Here is a 26,212-nt window from a genome sequence, read left to right as displayed (position 1 = left end):
TCACTGGAGAGGATGCCTGACTGGAGAGGATACCACATTTTTCCTGTTAGGGCATTAAAAGAATGTTATATTTTTTAACTCGCACCTGTATTATTGTACACTAATATGGTTAAACACAACATTATCAAACTTGCAGCAAATATTTTTGGTCCAAAAAAATCACCGCGTGCAATAGAAAACTTCTTGTGTCTGGAAAATGCAGACCCTTTATTTCAAAAACATAAAATCATGAAGATTCAGAACATATACAAACATAAACTGCTTAGAACATATAAAGTTGCTTTATTAGGCAAAATAGAACTATTTGAAAGAATAGCGAATCTTCAAGCAAATAGAATTTCCTGCCCTTTTAGGTATCACCCCTCCATATCACATTCCTTTCGGGCGTACTCATTATGGGGAAGAAAAACTTGATCATGTACTCACTCTCACCCTAAATGAAGTATACCAAAAAAATGTTGATGTTTATAACAGTACTAACAAAATCATGCTGGATCTCTTTCTGTAATGTATGTCTTTATATGAATGTATGGATCAACTTATGATTCTTTAGTAGTTCTTAGCAGTAGTTTCTTTCTCTTGCAGTTTTTTTTTTTCGTTAGACATGGTTCTTTTTGCTGTTATTCTGTTTTGATGTTTGCTGTTTTTGTTTTACGTTACAACATTGTGGACAATAATATTTTTGATACCGATATGTTTCGTACTGTCTCTCCTGCTGTACGGGGGGACCAGCGCCTAGTCAAGCTGCACATGTGCAGCTTTTTCTCTGATCTCCTATTTTCGCATGAACATTGCACTGCATTGGGCTTTGGGCAATGCGAAAATAAAATTTGGATTTGGATTTGGAGTGGCGACCAGAGAAGTGTACACTGGCAACACTGGTGTACACACCATCGGCCACCGAACAACGCGCGAGCAAGCAAGCTCCTAAAGGAATAGAAATAAAAAATAGAAATGGTTACAAATAAAGAGAACAAACAAAGAAAAAACTGGAAAAAAGAGAAAGAAAGGAGGAAAGGTAGAGAAAACTGAAGAGAAACAAAGAAGGCTACCAAGCTGCCTTACCTTTTTCTTTGGTGTGGAAGTGGCACTGGCTAATAGCCACATCCACACTGAAAGTAGTGTCAGTAATTCCTTGCTGCTTATGCTGCAGTATTCAGTAATGCTTTAGCTACACTGTAGGCTGAAGAAAACATGCACTCTATCAACTAGAGTATGCTGAACAGAACTGGTGTTTGGTAACCAGTGTAGGGTGCCTTGTTCACAGGGAAGAAATGCTATGAGGTCTTTATTACATTTAAACATCAAAGATCTAACGCATTTGTGTATAACTCAATGCGGGGAACCCCATGTCCAATTTATTATAAGTACTAGACTGTATGTAGAGTGATTGAAAGAGCTAATGGGGTGATAATTTTTTAATAGTGCAGACATTTAAGGCTCAAAGACTCCGTCAAGGATCTGTTGCAAACGTTTTACCTGTTACGTCTGAAGCGGGACTTATTAAGAAGATTCTATCTCAGCTTGATTATTCAATCATTCCAACAGCGTTGCAGCAGCACAGCTGAACAGTATTCCAGACTGATATTTCTCCTCCAGTTTTACAATCCCGAGCTGGTTTACAACTGAAACAAGTGCACGATCTGGTAATGTAACCCCTGCTACCCACTGTTCCCGCGTCACGCATCCTGCAAACAAACGAATGAAAAACGATACCCACAACCGTTTTCCAAAACATAAAATTAATTTGCATGTGAAGTTGAAAAAATTGAGGCCTATGGAAATTAAATTTCGTTACAGTAAACGCTCATTGATTTGACACTCAGTAACTATGAAAATTGAAATTCGGACATCTTCTCTGGTCTTGGCCAGCATATGCATCATTTGATGGCATCAAGTTCTCGTTAATTCAGTCATATTTACCTGCAACTCAGTTTAATTTAGATCAGACTCGCCAAGCCTGAAGTGTCGCACGCGTGCAATGCAAATAAACTAGAATTGCGCTGGCAGACAGCTGAAACATTCTCGGGCTTTCAGAAACAGAAAGGCATGGTTGCAATCTGCAATCGCCTTATTGGTACGTAATAAGGTATCGGTTCAGAATATTCAGATTAAGACTGACGGTTGTTGAACGGCATTCAAATTTGGGGGGAATTCGCAAATGACAAACATTGTGGCTTTTTTACTGCTTTTATGCAAAATAATGACAGGACTTGCATATTTCTCAAGAAAAAGTGCATTCAGCAATCGACGCTTAATCACTGTTTTCCTGATATTTTTGTTAATTTGGCATTCTGTTATATTCGGACAGTTTTTTCCAGTCCCTATAAATCTGAATTAATTAGCTTTTAGTACTTTAGTTTATGTCTGGATCGATATTTGACCCTTTTTTTATTTGGTATAATATTTAACTTAAAAGCAACTATTCGGTATTTTTTGAATGGTAGGTTCCGAATAGTAGCCCTAGTAAGTAAAAAAAAAAAAAAGGCTTGCTCTGGTTTTTCTCATCAGGAAAGGGAGTCTTACCGGGCCATGATCGAGAGCTACCAGAAAGAAGCTGGCCCCGATTGGCCAGCTGCAGCTGCCAAGCAGATACAATCTCTGGAGACTGTGATCACCGACTATCGCCACTCCCTCGAACAGGTGTGCAGTTGCTCTTACTCTAGAATTCGCAGCTTTCGCTGGAGAAAGTCGATGCACTGATGCTGAATTTTGTGTGTGCATGTGTGTGCATGCATGGAGCAAACACCTGTGCATGCTTGTGTGTGTGCAAAGCAGTACCTTGCTTCAGGTACTTCACCAGCCTCTTACCCTTTCCCTCCCATTGGCAAGTATAGTAATCTTAAGATTTTCTGCCAAAATGTCCGATGACAACTACACTTGTCATCAACGAAAATTGGCCCCATGTGGTGCTGCTGTGCTCGTCCTAGTCATATTTCTCGATGCTAGGTGGCCACACTCGTCCATGTTGTTGCAGTTTGTGGTGTACACGTATCCCGAAGGAGTACGGCCACCAGCGTGGGTCCGGTCCTAGGGAGCCGCAGGGCACGCGTTAACCGTCGCCGTGGCGAGAACACGATACTGCTCAAAGTCGCAACACTTTATTGTGGCAACACCAGTACAGCTCGTTGCAAAGGTGCGGCGGGAAAGCAAGTAGGCTTATCCACGCCACGGGCATAAAAGTACTACACAGGGTGCCACAAGCACGTCTCCGCGGTAAAGGTGATCCACGGAGACACCGGGACCAAGGCCCGTTTGCTCGAGCGAGGGCAAAGGCGCTCGCGTTGGCTTCGGAGGAAGACGGGTCGGCGTAGCTAGGCCACGCACTAGGACACTGTACCACTCCTCGGCCGAGCGTACGCAAAAGGGCAAAAAAGGTGAGCGTTCGCCTCGGGCGTGAGGCGCCGTCAGCGAAGTCCGACGAGCCCCGAGTGACGGGAGGGGGGTCGACGGACAGAAAAGATTGCGTGGCTCACACATGCGATACCCTCCGGGACTGCAGACCTCAATGAGGTCTGCAGTCCCGGAGAGTATCTATCTTTTGCTCCCGACGCAGCGCGCGAAAACCTCTCGGGAGACTCCGCGCGCGGCGCCACTGTCAACATCCGCTACCGGGTGAGGGGGTTAAACGTCACTCCGCTCTCTCAGCGCGACAGACAGCAAAGGAGGGGAGACATGTCGGGACATGAGAACGGCAGAAAAGGCGGCAAAGCCCGCGCAAAGGCAGCGGGCTAGCCTCAATTCCCACATTCCCCTCTCCTAAATTTGCCCTTTACCGGTCTGCAAAAGGCAGCCGAACGTCACCCATGCAGTTAAAATGACACTGCTATGAGCGACAGCTAACCTCAGTCCAGCCCTGTTACTGCTGATAAAAAAAATGATGACAAAGGAGAAACAAAAACATAACAAAATAAACACATGACGCTATGCCTAAATTTTCACAAGTTGTGTATGGGCTTTCATTTTATCGCCGTTTTTCATTCTGTTGCCATGCAGTAAAGCTGTTATAGAGCTATCTTTTTGAGGGGAAATTGATGAAGTAAAGGAACACCATTGAATTAAAGTAATGGTACCAGTTTATTTAGGAAAAAATGCTCTGCAAATTGAGTATTAAAATAATTAATTTGGTACATTAATTCAGGTTGTTTTTTTTCACAGTAAAAGAAGAGTTGAAGGGACCTTGAAACGGTCTTGGTGAACTTGTACAAACACATTGGGCCAGTAGACCAAGTTCCAAGGTTTATTTAGAGACTGATTTGAGCTCTCTGTGTAAACTGTGTAATTTATTGCAACGCTTTAAAGCTGTGAATCGCTGCAGGTCGGTGCAGATTATTGCGACTCGGCCATACGCATTTGCTGCCGCCAATCTACGGAGCGACATGCTCTGGCCACTTTACAAGACTAGAGCACATCAGCAGTCGCGACACTGTGGCTGTTGATCTGATTGGCTGTCATGGCCTTTAGAATGCCCGAAAGAAAAATCAGCTGGTAGGGTGGCAGCACCCGTCGGAGCACATATAAACCACTCCGCAACCTTCGTCTCTGTTGCCAGACAGCGTGTGTGCTGCCGGATGCTCTATGTGATGGCCTCTGAGACTGCGTGCAACCTGTCAGTGTCCAATCTCGGAGGTCTGGACTGGTAAAACCTGAAATCGTCGAGCACGTTCATGAGAGCTCCGCAATCGCCAGCGTTTCTCATGAGTTTAAGAGGCCAGGCAGAGGCAAGACGGAGGGTATGATGGAATTGTTTGTAGTGGCCTTGGCACGCGGGTTGTGCCAAAGTCGCCATTTTGATTCTGTTCAGATTATCTTTTTCGCATACTTCTTGCCCTCTTTTCTCCTCTCTCTTTCTTCTTTTTATTATTTCATTATTTTGTTTCAAAATTTTACTGCCGCAAGCATTGTGGCCAATCTCCGTGGTGAATCGTGCCATTCTTCCGGGAATAATCTTCATCATCGTCACACGGCGTGTGACTAAATTTGTGGTGCGAGTGGTTTGATGATGCTCTAGCCTAAACACTGACAAAACTTCGAAAAACTATTTCAGGGTCTCTTTAGCAAGGTACATGATACTCAATTTTTTCTTTATCAATTGATTTTGAAACTTGTGTAAAAACTGTGTGGTGGAGGCGGCAACCGTAAAGCCGCTAGACGGCGCCGCAGCTGGGGGCTGTCATCATCTTCGTCATGGACACTGCAAATGGGTAGTGAGGTTAGCGGCAATGGGGAATAAAGAGTGTGTTCAACGAGAGGTGCTGTACCCGCCTCTTTCATGACACGCGTAACAAAGTCGCAATGGGGTTGGTTTATATAAGTCACATTACAGTCACATGGCAAAGCATTGCAGCCAACATGATGTGTCAAATGCAGAATGCTTGCCAAGATGTAACCCATATTGGTCAACATGCCTGGGTCGATCAGCGGCCGTGTTATAGAAGCCAAGCAATTCTTGCATCTCCTCGGAAGATGCCAAGGGAAGCCTGAGATACTTTTAAGCAAAACTTGTACTCATGTTGGTATATACCATGTAGAAATCATGTTGTTGGCTGCTTTTCAGGCGGACAAAGAGTTGCATGAGCTGCGATGTCGGAGGATATCCGATTCCGCTGCAACCAGCGTCGAGGTGCAAACTGACGACATTCAGTGAGCAACTGTATTCTTTCTCATTCTTCATTTGGCAGCCGCATTGCACCTACGTTTAAAAGAAGGGTTCTAACATGGCTTGTTTTTTTTTCTTGCTTCTGCGACAGATTTGCTGAGGCCAAGCCGGTAAGTGTGCATGAACTTTTTTTCTCTTGCGCAGTGCTATAGCGCTAATTACTTGGGCAAAAGCCTCATGTGGCCCATGAGGAGCAAAATGTGACCATCCAGAAACATCCACAACACACTGATGACAACACATATCCCCGTTAGACACATATTATGGAGCACTGTCTGCAGTATGCCAGATTTGAATGTCATTATTCTAAGGCACTCAATATTACATCCCAAGAAAGAAAATGAAAGAATGTGTTTATTGGTGTGAGTTGGATTTATTAATAGTTTTGATTAGCATTTTATTAAGTCAGTCAGCTTCCATTCTTGCATGAAAAAATCAAATATTAAGTCCAAAGTGCATGCGCAGTTTGTTTATTGGTTGTATTCGTTCCAAGCAAAGAGGAAATTGATATTGGTCCCGAAACATGGCATTTCGAACAGTCGTCAAAGATGTTAGTGTTTCTAACAAATTGATCTTCTGCAACAATACGTAGCACCGCGACTTTGAATCACCACTAGTTGTCTTTTCAGGAACTCGTCGCAATTACATTTCGAGCCATTTGAAAAAACCTGCAGTGTGCGACTCCCCTCGGCCGTTGATATGTACAGTCACCCAAATCTTTAACGAGCGAGCGCAAGCGGCACTTTTCTGTGTGTATCTTCGTCATATGACAAGATTATGTTCCGAAAATGGCGAGGGGAAGTGCATGCCCACAAAGCACATGCGCACAACACAATTTTTTGCAACTTTGTTCCATCATTTAGCACTGGTGCCCATAAATTGGCCGCTGCACACACTAGTTGAAAAATTTCTGTACATTGTACGCTTTGCTGTTGTAGGGAATATGGCACCAAAAGTATCACATGACCTACGTGGCAAAAGTTGAGCATTAATATTAATCACTTCATCTTTGCAGTGTTCTTGAGATTAAAGATAGCTTTAAAATTTACTGTGTTCTTTTTTTTCTTGCTTCAGCATAGAACACAGGCATGCTTTTGTGACATAGAGTGGGTTTTATTCTAGGAGGACCCGAGCTTCCGCATCGTGCATTTAGTAGAGAATCCTTTGGAGATGGCGTTTCGGCAACGCGTGGAGAATCTGAACAAATTAGAAGAGGAGAATGAGAGGCTACGTGCTAGAATAAAGGTAAGGGTGACAACATTACATGTCTTTCTGCTAACTGCTCATTTGTTGTCTGAATCTTTCATTTTACTTTTTTATTGTTTTTTGGTAAATTGTGCATATAAACAAGCCTAACAGCCATGACGATAGTTATAGCGCGAGAACAAAACGACGACACAGAGGCAAGAAGGACATGAAAGACACCTTCTTGTCTCTGTGTCGTCGTTTTGTTCTCGCGCTATAACTATCGTCATGCCATACCAACTAGCCCAAGCTGCCACACTCCTAACAGCCAGTTTGGAAAGTACAGTCAAACCTTAATATAACGAATTCAAATTTAACAAAATTTGGTTAAAATGAAGTAAATGAGTAGTTGTGTTGCTGTTCATGCATTGTTACTAACTATAAACACTTTTTCTTGTATAAATAAGGCCCTTCCGTGTCAAGTGCGATGTTGTGGTGAAGCTCAAGTGTTGCGATTGTTTACCTATGAGAAAAACGAGAGTAATCGGAGAGTTTAACTTCTTTTTGGTTTACATCAATATGAAGCTAATGGACTACAAATCCAAGGATTGTGTCATGGCAATTAAGTGCTAAATAAATTCTTGCAGATTTCATGCTATAACTTTGTTACAGCTGTTAGCAACACTGTTCGATGCATTAAACAGTGCATATGCTGGCCAGAACCGAGGAGCACGTCCAAATTATCTGACTTTCCTAATTAACAATGGTCATGTTAACCAGATTGTACTGCATATTCATCTCGTCTGTCGCATCATTTGCACTGGCAGATCTTGGAGGAGTTTGGGCACTGTCAGGACATCACTGCCCAGGTGCAGCTGAAGTTGGAACAGGACGGTGCGCTACCTGACCGAAAAAGTAAGCAGCTCTGATATTTTCTCACCTGGAAGTTCTTCAGGCCATTTTTAAAGCAACACTGACATGGCAGTCATGTATGCCAGTGATGTACTTAAAAAAAAAGACACTAGGCCTGCATGAAATGCGCACAACATTAATAGTAAAAGCTGAAAGAGTGGCCTCTGTGGAGCCAATGTCAAACTCTTGGAGCAACTAATAGAAAGACACGTTCAAGGTATATCCATTGCACCATCAAGGAAGCACCCACTATGGCTTTCTGTGGACAATTAAGGTACCCACTACATATCTCTAAGGCACTAGTATATGCACTTTGTTGATGCTGCATGTGTCTGATCAAGATCAAGAATTATAATGGAGCACTTTCAGGTAGGTGGGAAGCATTTAGTTATACATTTGTTGCTCAATTAGAACTATGTGATTCCTGCTTGTTATTTTACTTTTCTTCCATGCTATATATGAATGTTAATGAGATTCCTTGCCTGACATGATACCTGTATTCAAAATGAAGTGTATTCAAGATGAACAGATACTGTTTTTTCATGTAATAATATTGTTACCACATGTGGAATTGAGGTATGTGCACCTGTGTAGCGGGGAACATGGTGGTGGGAGAAGAAGAGGACGTTCGGTTGGTGGCAAGAGCTCGCTGCTGCGCGTTCACTACTGTATACCGTTGAGTCGACCATTACGTCGCTCTGAATAAACCCCTCTCGTAGACGTAACAGAGTGGAGGAGGTGCTGGGTACGGCACGTCGACGTACCACAGAGCCACAGCTGTTCGGAGTTCGCCGGAGCCGTCGTCTTGCCGGTCTGCCGCCGACAACAGTCGTCATGGCCCAGAGTGAAGGTCAGGAATCAACCGCCTCGACTTTGCGCAGGTCTACGCTGGCTACACTTAGGCATCACTACATGGAACCCCGCCCGTTCGCGGTAATGGCAGGAGAAGATGTGGACGCGTGGCTAACCCATTACAAAAGGGTGAGCTGGTACAACCACTGGAACTCTATCGATCAGCTGGAAAACGTCGCGCTGTTTCTCACGGACACTGCCCTGATGTGGTATGAAAACCACGAAGAGTCGTTGACAACATGGGCTCTTTTTGCTCAAGAACTGAAGAAGTGTTTTGGTGACTCCGACTCAAAAAAGAAAAGCGCAGAGCGGACTCTGGCTGGAAGAGCTCAGACTCCTGGAGAAACGTGAACTGCTTATATAGAGGACGTTCTTAAGCTTTGCAAGATTATAAACCCGCAGATGTCTGAAGACGACAGGGTCGGACACCTCTTGAAAGGCATAGCGGAAGATGTTTACAATTTTCATATAGGCAGGGATGACCTCACCTCTGCCTCCGAGGTTTAACATCACTGCCGCACGTTTGAAAAATTGAAGACTCGTCGCATTGCCCCGAAATTTGGTAGGCTGGCAAATGTGACAATGGTCGCCAGCGTCGACGTGAGCCCGCCCACCGACCTTGCCGCTACTATTCGGGCAATTGTGCGTGAAGAGCTGCAGCGACAAGGTGGTAGGGTTGACGAAACCATTCCCCATCCACCTACCAATACACCCTACTACACGGCGGCGCCTTTAGCTCCTTTGCCACCATCGGTATGTGTGGCAGACATCAGCGAAACTGGAAATCCGCAGCCACGTCGTGACTCATTCGCGGCCGATTAGCGATATGGCCAACGCCTTCGTCACGGCCCCGCCACACAGGGGTGGGCAGCCCCCGCTCAGCAAGCTCGTCACCGACCATTCACAGCTGAGTGGTCTCAGCATTGGTTCGGCGAGCGTCCTCAACTAGTCTGCTACAACTGTGGCTTCGAAGGACACATTGCCAGGTATTGCAACTACCGGCAGCCGCCAAAGTACGACCAATCGCCGAGGTTTAACCGTTCTGGCATTACCTGAGCACTGACATTTCCGGGAAGCGCATCTTACGAGATCCCAGGACCGCTACGAAACCAATCTCCGGCCTCTGACCGCAGTGTGACACCACCACCTGCCCCCCGCACCAACCGATCACCGTCTCCTCGGCGCCGCCACCCCTCACCTCCTACGGAAAACTAGCCGGCGCGGCCGTTGGAGGTGAGGTCGCCGGAAAGTCTTCGATTTCAACAGATATACCTCCGTTAGCTTCTATGTTTAGAAATAAGGTTCGAGTGTTTATCGATGGTGTACCAACAATGCCGTTGGTGGACACAGGTGCAACCTTGTCAGTAATGAGTTTAGTTTTCACCCGCCTTCTTGGACGAAAGGTTATGTTTCGTTGGGACCGTCCTGATACGTTTCATGGAGTGAGCGGAGAGGTGTTACAACCTGTTGGTGTCTGCACTGTGACTGTTTGTTTGGCGTGCCAGAACTTTGTCGCAGAGTTTGCTGTTCTCTCTCATACTACGCATGACGTCATTCTGGGACTTGATCTCTTGAAGCTATGTGGTGCTACTGTCGATTGATGCACAGGACAAATTACAGTAGATTCCGATATCCCAGTTGCGTTTATGGAAAACTCGCCCTCTCAAGAAAGTGCTCTTTGCGTGTCTATGGACACAGCTGTGCCGCCGTTGTCTGCAAAATGTGTTCCTGTTGTCTGTTCACCTGCAAGTGAGAAAACATTTGACGCAACTGTGGAGCCCGTGCATCTCAGTTGCATAAAAAAGACAGTTTTAATACCCTACTGCACGCTATCGGTTGCACAAGGGCATACTGGTTTATGGGTGATTAACTGCTCTAATGAACCTACAGTGCTGCCGGAGGGTCTGAAACTTGCAGAGATTCGTGAACACCAAGTATTCTCGCTTGCCACCCTTGCAGAAAGCAATGATTCCCCGGATAAGACCCGTTGCGATAATCTGCACGGCAGGGGCACCACCATTATGGCTATGATTGATAAGTCACTCAGCACCAAGGAGCGTAATGAACTGGCGAGTATTCTGCGCAAACATGCCGGTAATTTTGATTTCGCTCGGCATGATTCACCGTCATTCTCTGCTTCTCGTATAAAGCATCGAATCGACACGACATCTCACAGACCTCTCCGACAGAAACCATATCGTGTATCGCCTTCGGAACGCGCAGTGATCAATGAACAGGTTTGCGAGATGCTCAAGCAAAATGTAATTCAAGAATCATGTAGTCCGTGGGCTGCTCCAGTAATTCTAGTGAAAAAGAAGGATGGGACATGGTGATTTTGTGTTGTGTGGCTTGGACGACATTGTAATTTTTGGGCGCACCTTTTGTGAGCACAACACACGCCTTGGCCTCGTACTGGACTGCCTAAGCAAAGCACGCTTGGTGCTCAACTAAAAAAATTGTCGTTTTGGAGAGCGCCAAACACTCGTCCTTGGACACTTAGTAAACAAAGAAGGCATACGACCGGATCCCTCCAAGACGGCCGCAATGGAGGCATTTAAGCAACCAAACTCGGTGAAAGAACTGCGCAGCTTTTTGGGGCTTTGTTCATATTTTCGCCGATTTATTCCTGGCTTTGCCAATATCGCATACCAGCTCACGTGTCTGCTTCAGAAAGGTGCGCAGTTTGACTGGACCCCGGGATGCGAGTCTGCTTTTTCGGAGTTGAAGTTTCTTTTGACGTCTCATCCGATTCTTCGACCCTTCAATCCTCTGGCTCCCACTGAGATTCACTCAGACGCCAGCGGTGTTGGTGTAGGTGCTGTCCTGGTTCAACGCTTGGATAATCAAGAACACGTCGTAGCGTATGCAAGTCGCTCACTCAGCAAGTTTGAGCGTAACTACACTGTCACAGAGCAAGAATGCCTTGCAGTAGTCTTCGCAGTGCAGCGCTTCCGGTCCTACCTGTACGGACGCCCCTTTACCGTCGTGACAGACCATCATTCTCTGCTGGTTGGTCAATCTGCGTGACCCATCTGGTCGGCTGGCGCGCTGGGCACTTCGTCTACAGGAATATGACTTCACGGTTTCCTATAAAAGCAGCCGACATCACGCTGACACAGATTGTCTTTCGCGACTACCGCTTCCAACGACGGAATGTGACGCAGACACTTTCGATACCTACATTGCATGACTCGACCAACCATTTCCCGATAACAAGACCTTTAAGGATGAGCAACAAAGGGACAGCACCATACAACAGCTTCTTGCTACGAAACCAAAATCATTGCCTACGCGCTTCTGTATCCGAGGCGGGCTAGTTCACAAAAAGAACTACACCAACACTGGCTCACGATATCTTCTGGTGGTTCCGAAGAGTGTTCGTGTTTATGTCTTGCAGGCTATGCATGATGACCCAACATCCGGTCATCTAGGCACAGCGAAAACTCTTTGCCATCTTCAAGAAAGATTCTACTGGCCCAAAATGCGCCAGACGACGGAACAATACGTGTCTAGCTGTAACGAGTGTCAACGTCATAAGCGCCCAACAAGTGCTCCTTTAGGGCGATTCTTTACGGTGATCATTAGTACTAATTGTTTTGGTTGTAAGTACCTGAATTACGTGGGAAAATGGCTACAAAGTCTATACCTGCAACTTCTTGCTGTGCACAGGCCTTCAAGATCAGCTGGCTTCGGCTGAGGCCAAGAACCGGCGTCTCATGGATGCGTTTCGGCGCACCAGTCAGGACTTCCGGCAAGGCTGCTATGCATTGACTGGCTACCGGATTGATGTGCTCAGTCATGGCCACTACAAGCTGACACACATGTATGCCGACTCTCCCGACGACTACCTGCTGTTCCAGGTAAGCTGCAAATAATTCCACTGAAACCAGTCTAAAACCTGAAGGGGTGTCTTAATATTGAAGTGCCTCCATCTAGTCAAGTGTACTAAGATCAAGAAAAGTTATCAATTATTCAATCGAATGTTTTCTCATCTCTAAAGAAAGAGAAATATAAGACCTGTGTGAAGTTCATTTCATGGTGCACTTTTTCTTTTCTTTTTTTCTTTTTACACAGTCCAATCATTTTGTTTTTGAATCTCTTAAACCTTTCTTTGGGAAGTCTGATTTTGAGTGTGTTTGGAAAAAAGGAAGACTGATTTTGAATACACTGCCCGTAAAGTGTCATATTCACATGTTTATCATGGTGCTATTACCACTATGAATGTTTCTTGCCTTTTTTTTTATTTATTCTTCTCTGGCTGTGAACAAATGAAGCCATTTGACTCACAGCTTTTTTTTTTTTTTTTTACAGTTATTGCTTTCTGCAAGGTTGAGAGAAACATAAGTTTGATTTTACTTTATATGTACTTACAGGCGTCTACAATAGGAGAGGAAATACTGAAAACACTTTTAAAGGCCATAGCAGCTAAATGCAATTGGCAAGCACAGCTGTCTAGTGATAAAGTTATGGTAACTTCTGAAAGGTACCTCTGAAAGGTAATTCTGAAAGGTACCTCTCAGAATTCAGTGTAACACACTCATACGTACATTATAATTATCCATTAGTTAAGAAAACAAGTGTGGTGTTTCTTGTCATACAGTATGGCTCACGACTGCACATGTAATGTGTATCCATACACTTGGTCAACTGAGGTGTTTGTTAGGCTTACATGAATAGCTACACGCTTCAAATATTTAATATTGTGTTACAATATTTAATTTTGCTCCAACACAAATTTAGGAATTTTGAAACTTCAAGTTATTTATGTAATCTTGTACAAATATTCGAACGAATGTTAGAGCATTCAAATTCACTATGATTCGAAATTATATAGTGAAAATTTCGAAGTATTCGAAATGAACGAATGAGCGTAAATCAGTGCGCATTTAGCTCTCTGTAAAGATGGTTTTGCTGCAGTGAAGGGGTATTAAGCCGGGAAAGCATCTATAGGCACCAGGCACGGGGCGACTTTAAACTGATGGCGCCTCGATCTGTGGCAGTAGGGAACTACCGTATATACTCGTGTAAGGGCCGCACTTTTTTTTCGAAAATTTTGCTAGGTGCGGCCCTTACACGAATCAGGCCGATTTAGTACAGGCAGTACAGGCCAAAGGTCTGTACTGTTTATGCAACAGTAGCAGAGTGCAAGAGTCACAAATGACATGCCAGAAATGTTTTTATTCGGATTCCATTTCGCTGTCCTCGTTCTCGGAGGAGCTCGCCTCGGCGTCCGCGTCTTCCCAGAGACGGTCATCTTCGGTGCCGTTCATGGAGTTCGAAATTCCCGTTACCTTGAAGCTTTTAGCAACTACTTCTACTGACATGGCACGCCACGCATTCAAAATCCATTCACACACCTGTTGGAGCGACGCCCGCTTCAGCCGTCCTGTAGGGGTCTTCTCGTGGACGCCTCCAGCCATCCATTCAGAGTAACATCGGCGAAATTCCACTTTGAATGGTCTGTTGACGCATACGTCGAGCGGCTGCAGCACACTCGTCAGGCCACCGGGAATGACGGCCAAGTCCGTACGAGTTGCGGCAACTCGGTTCTTGACGCGGTCGGTCAAGTGGCCCCTAAAGCTGTCCAAAACAAGGAGGGCTTTCCGTTGTAACAGCCCTCCAGGTCTGTTTGCCCAGACGGTCTTAATCCAGTCAACGACCAGTTCCTCGGACATCCAGCCCTTCTCTTGCGCACGTACGACGATTCCCTGAGGGAACTTCTCTTTTGGGAGAGTCTTCCTTTTAAATACGACGTACGGCGGAAGCCTCCTGCCGTCTGCCGTGATGCACAACATCACAGTGCACCTTTGGCGTTCTGCACCAGTCGTGCGCACAGACACACTTTTCGCACCTTTTAAATCCACTGTGGTGCTTTCCGGTGCATCGAACCACACAGGTGTCTGGTCCGCATTCCCAATTTGGGACAGGTCGTATTCATGCTCCCTCCTGAGAGCATTCACGAAGCGATGAAACTTAATGACGTGGTCTTCGTACTCGCGCGGCAGTTTTTGGCAAATCGTCGTTCGGCGCCGAATAGAAAGCTGGTTACGGTTCATAAACCGCGTAGCCCAGCCCCGACTTGCCTTGAATTGTGCCGGGGGTATTTCCATGTGGCGAGCGATGCTGAGGGCTTTGACGCGTATCATGTCAGTCGATACGGCGTAGCCGTCCCTTCGTGTGTCGACGACGTAGTTGACGAGCTCGCTTTCGAGTTGCGGGTACTTGCACTTTTTCCCGCGAAACGCCTTTCGGCTCCTGTTAGTAGCGGCGAGGGCATCTTTCTGATTCATCCAGTAACGCACGCGCTTCTCATCGACGTCGTACTTTCGTCCAGCTTCCCGCTTCCCGTGCTCCTCGGCATAGTCAATCACTTGCAGCTTAAATGCTGCAGTGAATGATCTCAGATGCCGGCCCATCGTCCGTCACGTGCGCTGGCTTCTGCAGGGTTCACTACAACCAACAAAGTGACACCGACGACACCGATCTGAAGTCGCGCTGCCAACGTATCGACACGATGCTAGGAACGATGCCAACAAAGAGGCCGCACAAGGCAAATATCATAGAGAAATAAAAAAGGTGAAGAGTGGACACTCCCGTAGACCCCAGCGGCCCAATCGACTCTAGCACACCTAGTGGTTGATGAGAGCAAGTGGCTTGCGCTTCCGGTTTCGGTTTCACTGGCGCAACTTTTGAATTACTTTGCATAACCGACGTTTGGCTATGTCGTAAGTTCATAATTTCAGACCACTATTCATCGCCCAAATGGATAGTTTTTGTAGGTCGTTTTGATTTAGCGATTCCCTGTTTTGTTTTGTTCAGTGGTTCGTGCGAATCGGTCGTGACGTAATTTTTATTTTGATTAAGTTATAAAAAAAAGAGATGCAGGTAATGATAATTCACTATCGTTTTATTCATCGCGCTTGTGTTTTTCTTTTGGAACAAGTGATCAATGTATATATCAGTCAAAGAAACAGAGCATCCGCAATGTTTTATTCAAAGGCAAGGTAGAGTATGAGAATATAAAAAGCACAATATGACAAAGGTAGACAACAAATGCATCTCGCTTTACAAATAAATTGTAACAAATATTGTAACAAATACATAGAGAACACAGACAACGCACACATCGCTAGAGTTGGCAGAAGCCGAGAAACTGGTGAAGTATGACACACCGGGCCAGTGGGAACGCACTGCAATAAACAAAAAAATTGATGTAAAAGCGAAGAACAACTAATCCCATACGAGCACTTTCCTCGCTCTTTCAGACCCAAGGTGCACAACTTTCTGTGGTACAAAGTTTTCGATTCCACTACCTAAAAACAAACCATTCACAATGTTGACAATGCACAAAAAAAATGAAAATCACTGAGAGCCCACCCTTACATTTTGTAAGTGCACACGTAGTGTCCTTTTGAGGATAGTTTCCTCAGAATGTCCTAAACATAAAATAGCACATTAAAAACAGCTGCAATAAAAGCATAGTCACCATTTTCTCTAGGGCACTCAGGCGTGGAGCTGTTGGCGGAGACGTCTTCTGGAGGGTTTTGTGAAGCTTGTTCAGTGCCTCGGACAGTGCTGTCGGAACAATCTTGCGAGCGGCCTGCGGAAGTCTCTATCTCAATCCACTCTGGTGTTAAAGTGAACATACAACTTACCGGTCACACAAGTTCCTTTTGTGACAGCTGAATGACTGGTTAAGGTTTTCTCCGGCAAGACGAAGTCAGCGGAAATTCTTTCACCAGCTACAAGGGAGCTGCCACCTGCAGAGGTTTGGTCAACAGTCAATTTCGGTAAAAAAAAAAGAAATCGCGACACTGAACGCACCTCAATGTGTGGGAGCCGCTTTCTGAAGCCTCTACCGCAGGTCCTGAAGAGATGAAATTACGACAATGTGTCAGTAAGAGGCTTATAATAACACAAACTGAAGCTCATCCGCACCTTGCAGTGCAGCTTCTGCAGCCATGTCACAGTCACTACTTGAAGCGACGCTCAGAGAACCTGCATATATGTGCAGTTGGTACAAGTTACAAAGCTTGTAGCATGGGGAAGCTTAAACAGCTCTTTCAAACGCATAAATTGGTCGAACGTGGAAGAAAAGAGACGGCACCAACTAGGAAACAAGTAATTTGTGATTTTTGGAATTATCAACAGTGGCAGCTTTCACTGATGAAAGGTATACGTACATGTGCACTCAGGCTTGAAGATAACGTGAAATAGCCCTTTAAAGTCTTTCAAAACAAGTTGCACAGGTCCAGAGCATCAAAAAATGACAGAAATGTAAAGCTGCTGTTAGGAAGGTAATAGCCCACAATTCACAGAACTTAAGACTTTCCAAGTGTTACTTCTGTAGTGAGGTTTCTCTATCGGCTACAGAGATCTTCACGGTTAACTGTCGCCACTGATTCAATACAAGTGGCTGCTATTGCACATATTTGAGTTTCAGTCAATCACTTACATGGTGCAGCTGGTTGCACACTGGGAACAGCCATTCTTGTAAGCCTTGTGTGCCCAGGGTCCATGAAACTTTGAGCAGTAAAATGGTCGCTACAAACCCTGTACATTGCGTACAATAGGCTGGCCGGCTTACTCAGGAGATCATCGCGTCCAGCATACTGCATCCATGCTTTCATCCTGCATTGGCAATGAACTATCAGCTGAAAGGGGAAGTGCTTGAATAGTGATTTTTTATTGTTACCCTCACTTAGCAAGTACGAACAGTAAGCCTACAGACATGCAAACCATACAAAAGCTTTAACACACCTGCCGTCCCGTGGTACGCGGAAGAAACTCGTCCCAGGCTTCTTGTGGGTTCTGCCATTGTTGAAGCACCACGATACACAGCAGTAGCTGCCGTAGCTTGGACCGCCGGACGGCATGGCGTCAGCGCGGTCTGAAAATGTTAGTAAGTGGATGCTTCGCTGTCAAATTACAAAAAAGATATGTGCACGTCATAAGTGTACCAGCAAACCCCTTTGAATGATTAGCTAATCGATGCACAATACAAAACCAGTGATACATCTCTGACCCATAAAACTCTGACTTACAAAGATATACGTCAAGACCACGAACAAAGATCTTCAGAAGTTTCCAGACCGCTATCCCTTGTAATGCAATGGTATCGCGGCCTGGGACCATTAGAACACCTTCGTGCGTACGCAGTATCAGCAGTACATTGGGAAGAAAAATCGTAGTTGAAATTTGTGCGGTAAAATTATATTGGAAACGTCAAAAAAATTTGTGGGCAGCTTGCACTAGTGGCACAAGGCTAGCGAAGAAACGAAGATGATGGCCACTTGGCTAGTCCAGATTTACCTCCGGCACACCAAGAATTATTCGTGTTCCGAGCCTTCGGGAAATGCGTCGTGAAGCATGCGAGGCCCAACAAACGCTTCTCAATATTTTGCACCGAGCCTACGACCTAGCTGCCCAGCTATGCTCAGCGCACAGACGCTCGCGTCCGTGGCAGACGCAGCACGCGTCGCCTCGGCTTGACGCCGTGCCGCCTTCGCTATACTGCATACGTTGCACAATGTTCCCGTCTAGCCGCCGCATAGAGCCACAAACTTTCTTTTTAGCGAACCTCCCAGTCCTTACAAGCTTCAGAAAAAGGTTACAACTGCGTGAATGAGACGCCGCGTAAGAAACAAACTAGCACACTCGAAGCGCAACGTGTGTGTGTGCATCTTTCTATGTTTGTTGCATGGTGTCTTTTTCGCGCAGGCGTAACCGTTTTCTGAAAAAATGACCCAACAAGACAAACAACATGTCATTCAACAAGCTTCGCTTGAAAACGTGCCTCACCTGTTATCTCACGCTTGAAAACGCCGACGCAGCCGACGTTGACGAAAGCGACGAAAGCTTCTCGCTGTCAGTCATGCATGGGCTTGTCGCTGGGTAGATGGTGTTTATGACAGTACGGCTGAAGAAAAATAATCGCGTAAGGTGTGTTGAATAAATCGTTTTTATGTATAAAGAACATACCAAATTTGGGCGTGTAATTATTAATTTGTGAAAACAATTCTGTTGCATTGATTATAACTGTGTTTTTTTTTGCGCTTGCGCCCTCTGACGTGTGGTGGGAGCACTAGTTCGTTACGTAGTCGTGACGCACTTCCTGAGGCCAGGTTTCGCGGAGTGTCCGCTCTTGTCTTCTTCTTTCTCTATGCAAATATGGCGGCGCGCTGTCAACAGCGTGGTCGGCGCGTCGGCGGAAGTAGAATAAAAGCGGAAAAGCGTGCAGCGCCATCTGGCTGTAAATGAACTAACTACACTTTTCTGGCGGGACATTTTGAACTTTTTTTTTTTTTTTTTCGAAATATCCGCTTTCAAAGTTGGGGTGCGGCCCTTACACGAGGGCGGCCCTTACACGAGTATATACGGTAATGGCACGTGGGGGCCAGAACGGGTGCAGGTGCTCGCTGAGGGGGTTCAAGGCTGGATGCTACATTCCTTTCATTGTGCTGCCATTGCTTCTGTTGTGCGAGGCCGAAATCGACGTGAAGTATACGAGGACTGAAGATTACATTATCTGTTAAAAAAACATATCAGGGTCAACAAAGCATCGAAAAGAAAAGAAAACAGGAGCAAGCATGAACTATAATGAAGGAATAAGTGTAATCATGCTAAGGTTAAAGCCTGGGCGATTAGGTTCTCATACATAGTAAAAAACACAGCGCAAGAACGACAGGAAAGAAAACAAGGAGACCTCCTCCTTTTCTTCCCTGTCATTTTTGCACTGTTAACGAGTTACCACAATTTTAACGAGTAGACGCAATTACAATGTATTAGGAAAGATTCGGCAGATCCCACACATTGTGGATAGGTTTATGCGAAGCAGCCAGTGAGTCTGTGCTGCATTTTTTAGCTTTGAGTCAAGCGCAACGAAATGCATCGCGTTTTTGTAAATAGAGTAGTTGTGTGAACATAGTGAGCTTGCCAGACATGCTGACTACATTGTCGTTTCAGGGTAACTTATGGTTTGACGTAATGTCAGGAAGAGACGTAATTTTCATTGAAACAAAGTGCAGGCTACGATTCAATTCACATTTCGCGTGCAATGCTGTGAATATCGTACATAGCATTCGTCAGTGTTTCTCTGGGGTTAAACAACGCCTAACTATAGCTTGCTGAGTTATAGAAGCTCATATGTAATTTTTATCTGACGGTTATAAAAGCAGAGCCAACACGTACTGTAACCAAAATTGGCGTTAAGCCCACATAACGTCTGTATCATAGCATTAGGTGTACATAAGTAATGTTTATTACCTTGTCATGAAATTAGAAAGCCAGCACTACAGCCAAGACTGATGTAGGTTGCACAGACATCTTCTTGCACATAGGGTCTTTTCAAAAGCAGTTTCAACACCGGACTTGGCTCTGTTGTAAAATATTTGATGGCCACTAAGAATGCCTGGGCTCGGTTCCTTCTGGTATCCTGATTTACATTCCTTGCATACCTCGGGTCATCGCTGTTGATGCCCCATTTTCTTGGCGCGCACCCGTTTAAGGTACCAATGTCTGTTCTTGCCACTTCAGGGTAGATATAAGCTGTGAATCACCTGTAGCTTTTACATGCATCCCGCGGCTCGTGTATTGGCCACACGGGGCTGTAGGAAAGGATTTCATGACGTACAGGAAAATATTTTCATGCTACTCATGTTACAACTAGACGCTCATGTTCGTCATACTCTTGTAACCACTTATTCTTGTATTACTTAATACCAATTAGCTTAAGGAGGCGACCATGAAAACGTCTATATTGACTTCGGCGTCTAGTAGATAGATATACATGTAGATAGGAACACTCAAAGTGTCTTAGTTCACTGAGAATTCCTGCACATTTAAAATAGAAATAGAAATGGTGCAACTACATGGCAGCTTGTCGCATCATCTGTGGGGTGCTCTTGCAACGCGATCTACGCTCGTCGCCTCTATATTACGGGATTTCACGCACATGACCTGCTTCATGCAAGCAGCAACTCTTTTCCAGAGCAGACAAATGAAAACATGTTATACGACAGCTAGTCAAGCTCTGAAAGTCACGACACAACTGGCATCGTTATGGGTGCACTTGCACTGTCAGGGCTCGCCAGTAGAGTAGTGCGAGACAAAAAATTTGTAATTTGAAATAAAGTTGTTTCACTCACTCATTTAAAGCTTAAAAAATGTCTATTTTACAATGTTTTGCCAGTCGGGCCTGTCTCATTTGCTGACCTAAAAGGGAGGAGGCATCCTGCCCCTTCTGTTCGAACGTAAACGCTTAAAAGCACAGCACCACGCAGAGAAGCCAAGTCGTTTGATGTTCCGAAGGCGTTCCTCGGTGTGAACACCTGAAAGGGACACGTGTCATCCTTTCTAGTTGACTTGGCGACCATTAGACGCTGTCACGACTGCAAATGACTGTGTGGGACTCTTTCAAAATCCCCACGACGGGTCCCGTTTTTTGAACACGCGTACAACATTTGAAAGCTTCATGCATTGTTCAAGGAATGTTTTTTTATTATTATTGCAACATGGACTTGCCGTTAAAGCATAATATTTTTTTTTGCATGTATGCTTATTAAATGTGCACCGTTAGGCTGGTGTTGTTGCTGCTGTTTCTCATTGCCTTAGGCAACAAACGTAATGCCGTACAGCTTCGGATTGCTCAAAACGAAACACCGCTGCTACTCTACGAATTCAATGGCGAAAGTTGCAGAGCCTTCTCCGCGTGGTCTGCTTCACATGCCAGCGCTGCCCCTGCCGCCACTCTCGGCGCTGTTCGGGAGGAGCGCAGCTGGTGCCGCACGGCGGCCGCCCTGTGCCTTTACAGGTGTACATTAGTCCACATGTTACTTCCTAGTGAAGTGGTGCTAAGCCGTGAAAACACCTGTACAGGGGAAATCCACAGTGCCGCAAAGTTTTACTTCAAGGTTAAATGAACATATTACCTTCGCATCGATTCATGATTTTTTAAGTTTAAAAGCTTGTTATTCCAGTTTACATGCTTTAAGTATAGTAAACTTTAAAACATTGTGTATTTGACTGGTAATCACTTGTATTGTACCAAAAGTCAAATCCTGCTATCTGAAGTTGTTTCCACTTCCTTCGAATGAAAAAAATTGCATTTGCACAAGCCTTGCTTCAAGTTTAAATATATATATATATATATATATATATATATATATATGTGTGTGTGTGTGTGTGTGTGTGTGTGTGTGTGTGTGTGTGTGTGTGTGTGTGTGTGTGTGTGTGTGTGTGTGTGTGTGTGTGTGTGTGTGTGTGTGTGTGTGTGTGTGTGTGTGTGTGTGTGTGAGAGAGAGAGAGAGAGAGAGAGAGAGAGAGAGAGAGAGAGAGAGAAGACGGTACGTTGGGCCAGTTGGTTAGGATCCATCGTGGACTTACTTACAGCACAACACCAGCAAAAATACTTTTGCTCATTCGCTGTCCTGTATTGACAGATATTCCTGTCCTGTAGTGACAAATATTCCCATTTGTCTTTATAGTATGTGATAAACACTATTCAAATTCGATTTGAAGTTATTCGACTAAAGTCACTATTCACCTAATTTTATGGCATTTTGTGTGTCTGATAATTCCCACCAGAAGACCTATAAGTGGGCCTTTAGCTAAAGTGATACAGTGCTCTGTACGTGTTCTTCTTTGTCTGGTTTCTCGTTTTTTGCACTCTTTTTTTTCCAATGAGTCTTTAGGTCGGCAAAGGAACAACCTTGTTTTGTTGAACTGTCTCTAGAATGCCCAGCAGAAAATGAACGTCCTGGAGACGGATTATCTGTGCCAGCTCGGTGAACTAGCAAGCACTTACCTCGAGAAGTACGACAGCATACCTGCTTTTCTCAGTGCCCTGACACTGAAGCTTTTTGAGCGTCGGAATGACCTGGAATTTTCACAGCTGTAAATCTGCTCCGTAAGTACACTTTTTTTTTTTCACCATTGTTCAAGCTGACAGTAAAGGCCAAACCCTATAAGCACGAAAATGCACGTGACAGTGACGCTCGACACTACTTAGAACACCTTCGCACGAACAGTTGCTTGCCCAGGCAAACCTCATTCGCGCGACGGCTTCTGCGAGCAAACTCCACTGTTGGTGACATGAGGCCATCTGCTCATACTAAAAATGTTGCATAATCAGGGGTATGCAATGTAGAAATAAAATGTGTTGTAGCATAATAGAACGGAAGGTGTTTTTTACTGCCTTGCATCACTTTCTTTTTTATATGCACGTGCATAAACCTTACATCATTTCTTCCTTGTGCACATGTGACTCGAGCCAAGAATTGGTCATGGTTTCGCGGTACACGGAGACAGTGGCAGCACGTCACTCATGTACATCCTGTTTCGGCGCTTTGAGCACAGCACTTCCGGGCGATCAGCAACAGTTTCCAAATCTGAAAAACCGAGCAATTGCACGGGAACAACCAGTCGCGAACATCCTGTTTTATCACTCGTTGCTATTGCGTGCATTTTCCCGCTTATGCGGTTTGGCCTTAACAGCTGTTTTTTTATTCAGTGAACTCTACTTGTCACTCCTCTTCTGAAATGTAGGCTGTAAAGTAGGCTGTAAAGTAGACATTATTCAAATAATAATGTATTCAGATTCGCTTCTATTCGAATTTAAATTGTTGAAAATTTCGAGGTATGTATTCGAAATGAACGAATAGTTGAATTTTATTCCGCATATAACTTTTTAAGCGTTGTTTCACTGCCATGTACGAGTGCTAAGTAGCGAAAGCATTTGTTTAGGTGTGTACTAATTTGCATGTAATTTTTTGTAAAAGTGTTTTCACTGCATCAAATGAGTGCGAAGCCGTGAAAACACTATTCAGAGGGAATGCGTGTTGCCACAAAGTTCCTCTTTAAGGTTAAATGAACAAAATATCCTCACATCGATTCATATTTTTTTTAATTTTAAAAGCATGTTATACTGGCTTATATGTTCCAAGGATAGTAAATTTTGAAACATAATATATTTTACAGGTTAGCACTTGCATTTTACCAACAGTCAAATCTTGGTACTATTTAAAGCTGTTTTCACTTTCATTGAACCAAAAAGGTTGGCATTTGCACAGGTTGGTTGGGTCATGACCAATATGTATGCACATCTTTCTGTATAATATGTTACATATACTATTCAAATTGCTTTCAACCTAAAATTCACTATCTGCAAAGGCCTATTACAAAACCTTTGTTTAGAGTTTCGCAGCGAATGGTGACGCTGATGGCCCTGTCCAGTTTGTGCGCAGTTTGTCATCACACCCATGCCATCATTGTGCTAGTGTGCACCTATGCATTTAGACTTCGCACGCTATTTTCGGCCGTGTTGATTAACTAACTCCAACAGTGAACAGCTCAGCATACAACACGAGCAGTATACAGCATTAGACCATAGTTCCTGCACTTTCTGAAGAATTGTGTTATAAGGTCACTTGTTTTCTGGTTTGTCTAATATTTTTCATTTCTACATTGAAATAATTGGCCTTTACTGTATTTGCTCAATCTAGCTAACACATAAGGTTAACACATAGCTAACACATAGGTTAAACATAGTAACTTCAGCTTCAAAATTACAGAAAATGCCCACATTGAGTGTATAGTAGCAGGCTCAAAAAGAAGTTGGGTCATTTATTGAGAAGTTGTCACATCACTTCGAAGAACCACGCAGCATTTTCTTCACTGCTGATCGCTCCTGCTTTCATGAATGTGGGTGTTATTGATCCTGCCTAGCTTTCGGTAAAATTGCAGCCTGTCATTTTAGCAGATGTGTACTGCTGGTTGATTTGAGGAGCAGGGATGATTATTATATCAGGAGAGATTAGGGGAATGGGAATACACTGAAACCTTGTTATAACAAAGTTGCATCTTACCAGAAAGTAAGTTTGTTATATTCAAAAATTTATTATTGAGGTTGTTCCTAACACTGCATCTATTGCAAGACTGTTTCTCACTTCATTATAACCGATATTTCGTTATATCTGCATTTCTTATATAGAAGTTTGAGTGTAGATTTAATATAATGAATGGAATACTGGGCCGGTGTTTCCTCTGTTTTGTCTTTTTTCTATGAAACCAATTCTTTTCTTTTAACCAACCACAAACGACAGTCGGCAATCGTAGTGATAATATAGGCAAAATGTCACTCGGTTCACTTTTGAAACAAGATGAAAAAAAAAGGGGGGGGGGGAGTAGATGCAACAACCTTATTGCATCATTCATTGTGTTTCTGTGCACCTTTTGTACTTAGTGCAATTGCTTGGCTTGTTCTGCTAGCGTATAGCATGTGAAAAGTTTCCACAACTTGCAAGGCTTGCTGCATAATGTCATAGGGTTCCCTCCTGTTCTCTGCCTCCGAGCTTCTGTCGCTTTCAAGTGCTGAATTGAAATATGATTCGGCATCTATGTGTGCGGTGGCCGTGAAACCTTCTCTTTTCTTTTTTAGGGAACCTGGTGCTCCAGCGTATCAATATCGCATAAAACCCCATCTTTCACCAAATTGCTTTTGCAATGTATGATAAGAGCATGCATCATCTGAAATAAATTCCATTCAAACCTGTTGAAGCCCCCAAGACTTCATTGTGGTTTTAGAGGCCGCGCAAACAAACGCAATGCCCACAAGTTTGGTTATAATTTTTCTTGGAGAAGAAATACGCTAATGTGTGTATCCCAAGGGTAGACACCGTCCTCCACCTCTTCAAATTGTTTCATGTAGATATACTTGGAAAAAAAATTTTACAGTGAACGCAGTTCCCCTTACATATATAGTAGTGAACCTCCTTCACACTTTGTCTTACACCCAGCACTTCAATGCACACAACTTGGTGTCTGCTTGTCAATCTGGTACCATATTAACTCAATTTCTTGACGGTAACAGCATAAGTGCTTGTTTTCTTTCGTGTTGCACTACTTTACTGCACCACTCCCAGATGGCGCCATCATTGATGACAACAGCATTAGTGTTGGCGCTCGCTCATACTTGTGCTGCACTGCGAGTGCCTGTGATTCACTACTTTGCTGCACCGCTCCTAGATGGCACCACCATTCATGCTAATTGTGTTTTACTCACCAATCTTTTAATTTCACTGACCAAATGAAGGGTTTATTTTGTCCCACTAACTGCTTCATTCAGAGCAGCAGCATTAACTGCTGATGCTCGATATCTCTATCTGCAAAAGCAGTGCTAATTCAAACAAAAACAAAGAAACATCACAAAATCCGTATCAATGGGCCCACATCAATTCACCTCAAGCCTATAGCACCGTCATTCATGTTGAAGACAGATATAGCTGCTGTTGACATGAAAGAAGTATGTATGCAGTGGTAGCTTATAACAGCTACAGCGTTAGGACTGAACTTGCAATTTCATAATTAAGTAGCCAATTCAAATGTAATTTGTAACTGAACTACTATTTGGCTTAGCAGATGAAGCACTATCCACCACCAGAAAAACCAGAGAGATTACAGGAAAGTTTTTTGTCTTATTAAGGCAGCAAGTGGAAACTGATGGCGGGATGAACATCATTTTTATATATGCATGAAACGCCACAAGTACAAATTAACAAATCTTTATATATTTTTATGCGGACGTTATATAGTTTTCTTAGCTCTGTC

At 44.2% G+C, this 26,212-nt stretch overlaps 2 protein-coding genes across 5 annotated transcripts in view; one reads left to right on the top strand and one right to left on the bottom strand.

Annotated features, from left to right (window-relative positions):
* LOC119179898 (mitotic spindle assembly checkpoint protein MAD1) overlaps positions 1-25,157 on the top strand; it is a 43,567-nt gene extending 18,410 nt beyond the window's left edge. The window contains exons 11-18 of one of the 2 annotated variants that reach the window (XM_075868563.1): positions 2,512-2,643; positions 5,558-5,643; positions 5,751-5,769; positions 6,782-6,904; positions 7,672-7,759; positions 12,278-12,468; positions 22,341-22,514; positions 25,044-25,157. In XM_075868563.1, coding sequence (XP_075724678.1) covers positions 2,512-2,643; positions 5,558-5,643; positions 5,751-5,769; positions 6,782-6,904; positions 7,672-7,759; positions 12,278-12,468; positions 22,341-22,505 — 804 coding nt within the window. In that variant the 3' untranslated portion in view covers positions 22,506-22,514; positions 25,044-25,157. Of the gene's footprint in view, positions 1-2,511; positions 2,644-5,557; positions 5,644-5,750; positions 5,770-6,781; positions 6,905-7,671; positions 7,760-12,277; positions 12,469-16,106; positions 16,540-22,340; positions 22,515-25,043 lie in introns of those variants that run through there. The other variant, XM_075868564.1, reaches the window with a different exon arrangement.
* On the bottom strand, positions 16,177-18,777 carry LOC142767266 (uncharacterized). Of its 3 annotated transcripts, XR_012884794.1 has the most exons (7): positions 18,410-18,769; positions 17,369-17,498; positions 17,064-17,239; positions 16,547-16,606; positions 16,433-16,475; positions 16,264-16,368; positions 16,177-16,208 (listed from the first exon to the last, which is right to left on the bottom strand). XR_012884794.1 is itself a non-coding variant. In XM_075868566.1 (6 exons), exons 2-6 carry the CDS (start codon positions 17,482-17,484, stop codon positions 16,344-16,346), a joined length of 420 nt encoding a protein of 139 aa, XP_075724681.1. In that variant the 5' UTR covers positions 17,485-17,498; positions 18,410-18,772; the 3' UTR covers positions 16,259-16,343. The 3 variants fall into 3 exon arrangements, 2 of the variants coding, with proteins under 2 accessions (XP_075724680.1, XP_075724681.1); XM_075868566.1 differs by lacking the exon at positions 16,177-16,208 and having other exon boundaries at positions 16,259-16,368; positions 18,410-18,772; XM_075868565.1 differs by lacking the exons at positions 16,177-16,208; positions 16,433-16,475; positions 16,547-16,606 and having other exon boundaries at positions 16,226-16,368; positions 18,410-18,777.
* Positions 25,158-26,212: the final 1,055 nt, after the last annotated feature.

This window comes from Rhipicephalus microplus, chromosome 7 (assembly GCF_043290135.1).
Source record: "Rhipicephalus microplus isolate Deutch F79 chromosome 7, USDA_Rmic, whole genome shotgun sequence".
In the NCBI taxonomy this organism is placed as follows: Eukaryota; Metazoa; Arthropoda; class Arachnida; order Ixodida; family Ixodidae; genus Rhipicephalus; species Rhipicephalus microplus.
The sequence above is the reverse complement of the archived record's forward strand: the minus strand, read 5'-3'. Positions and strand labels throughout refer to the sequence as shown.

What these genes read in the sequence shown, in the direction of transcription:
- LOC142767266 (XM_075868565.1), bottom strand. Translation starts at nt 17,484, where the DNA reads ATGCCGTCCGGCGGTCCAAGCTACGGCAGCTACTGCTGTGTATCGTGG. An exon ending in CGCGTACCACGGGACGGCAG is followed by an intron (nt 17,240 to 17,368) that starts GTGTGTTAAAGC and finishes TTGCCAATGCAG; the next exon opens with GATGAAAGCATGGATGCAGT. An exon ending in TGTGCAACCAGCTGCACCAT is followed by an intron (nt 16,369 to 17,063) that starts GTAAGTGATTGA and finishes AAACCTCTGCAG; the next exon opens with GTGGCAGCTCCCTTGTAGCT.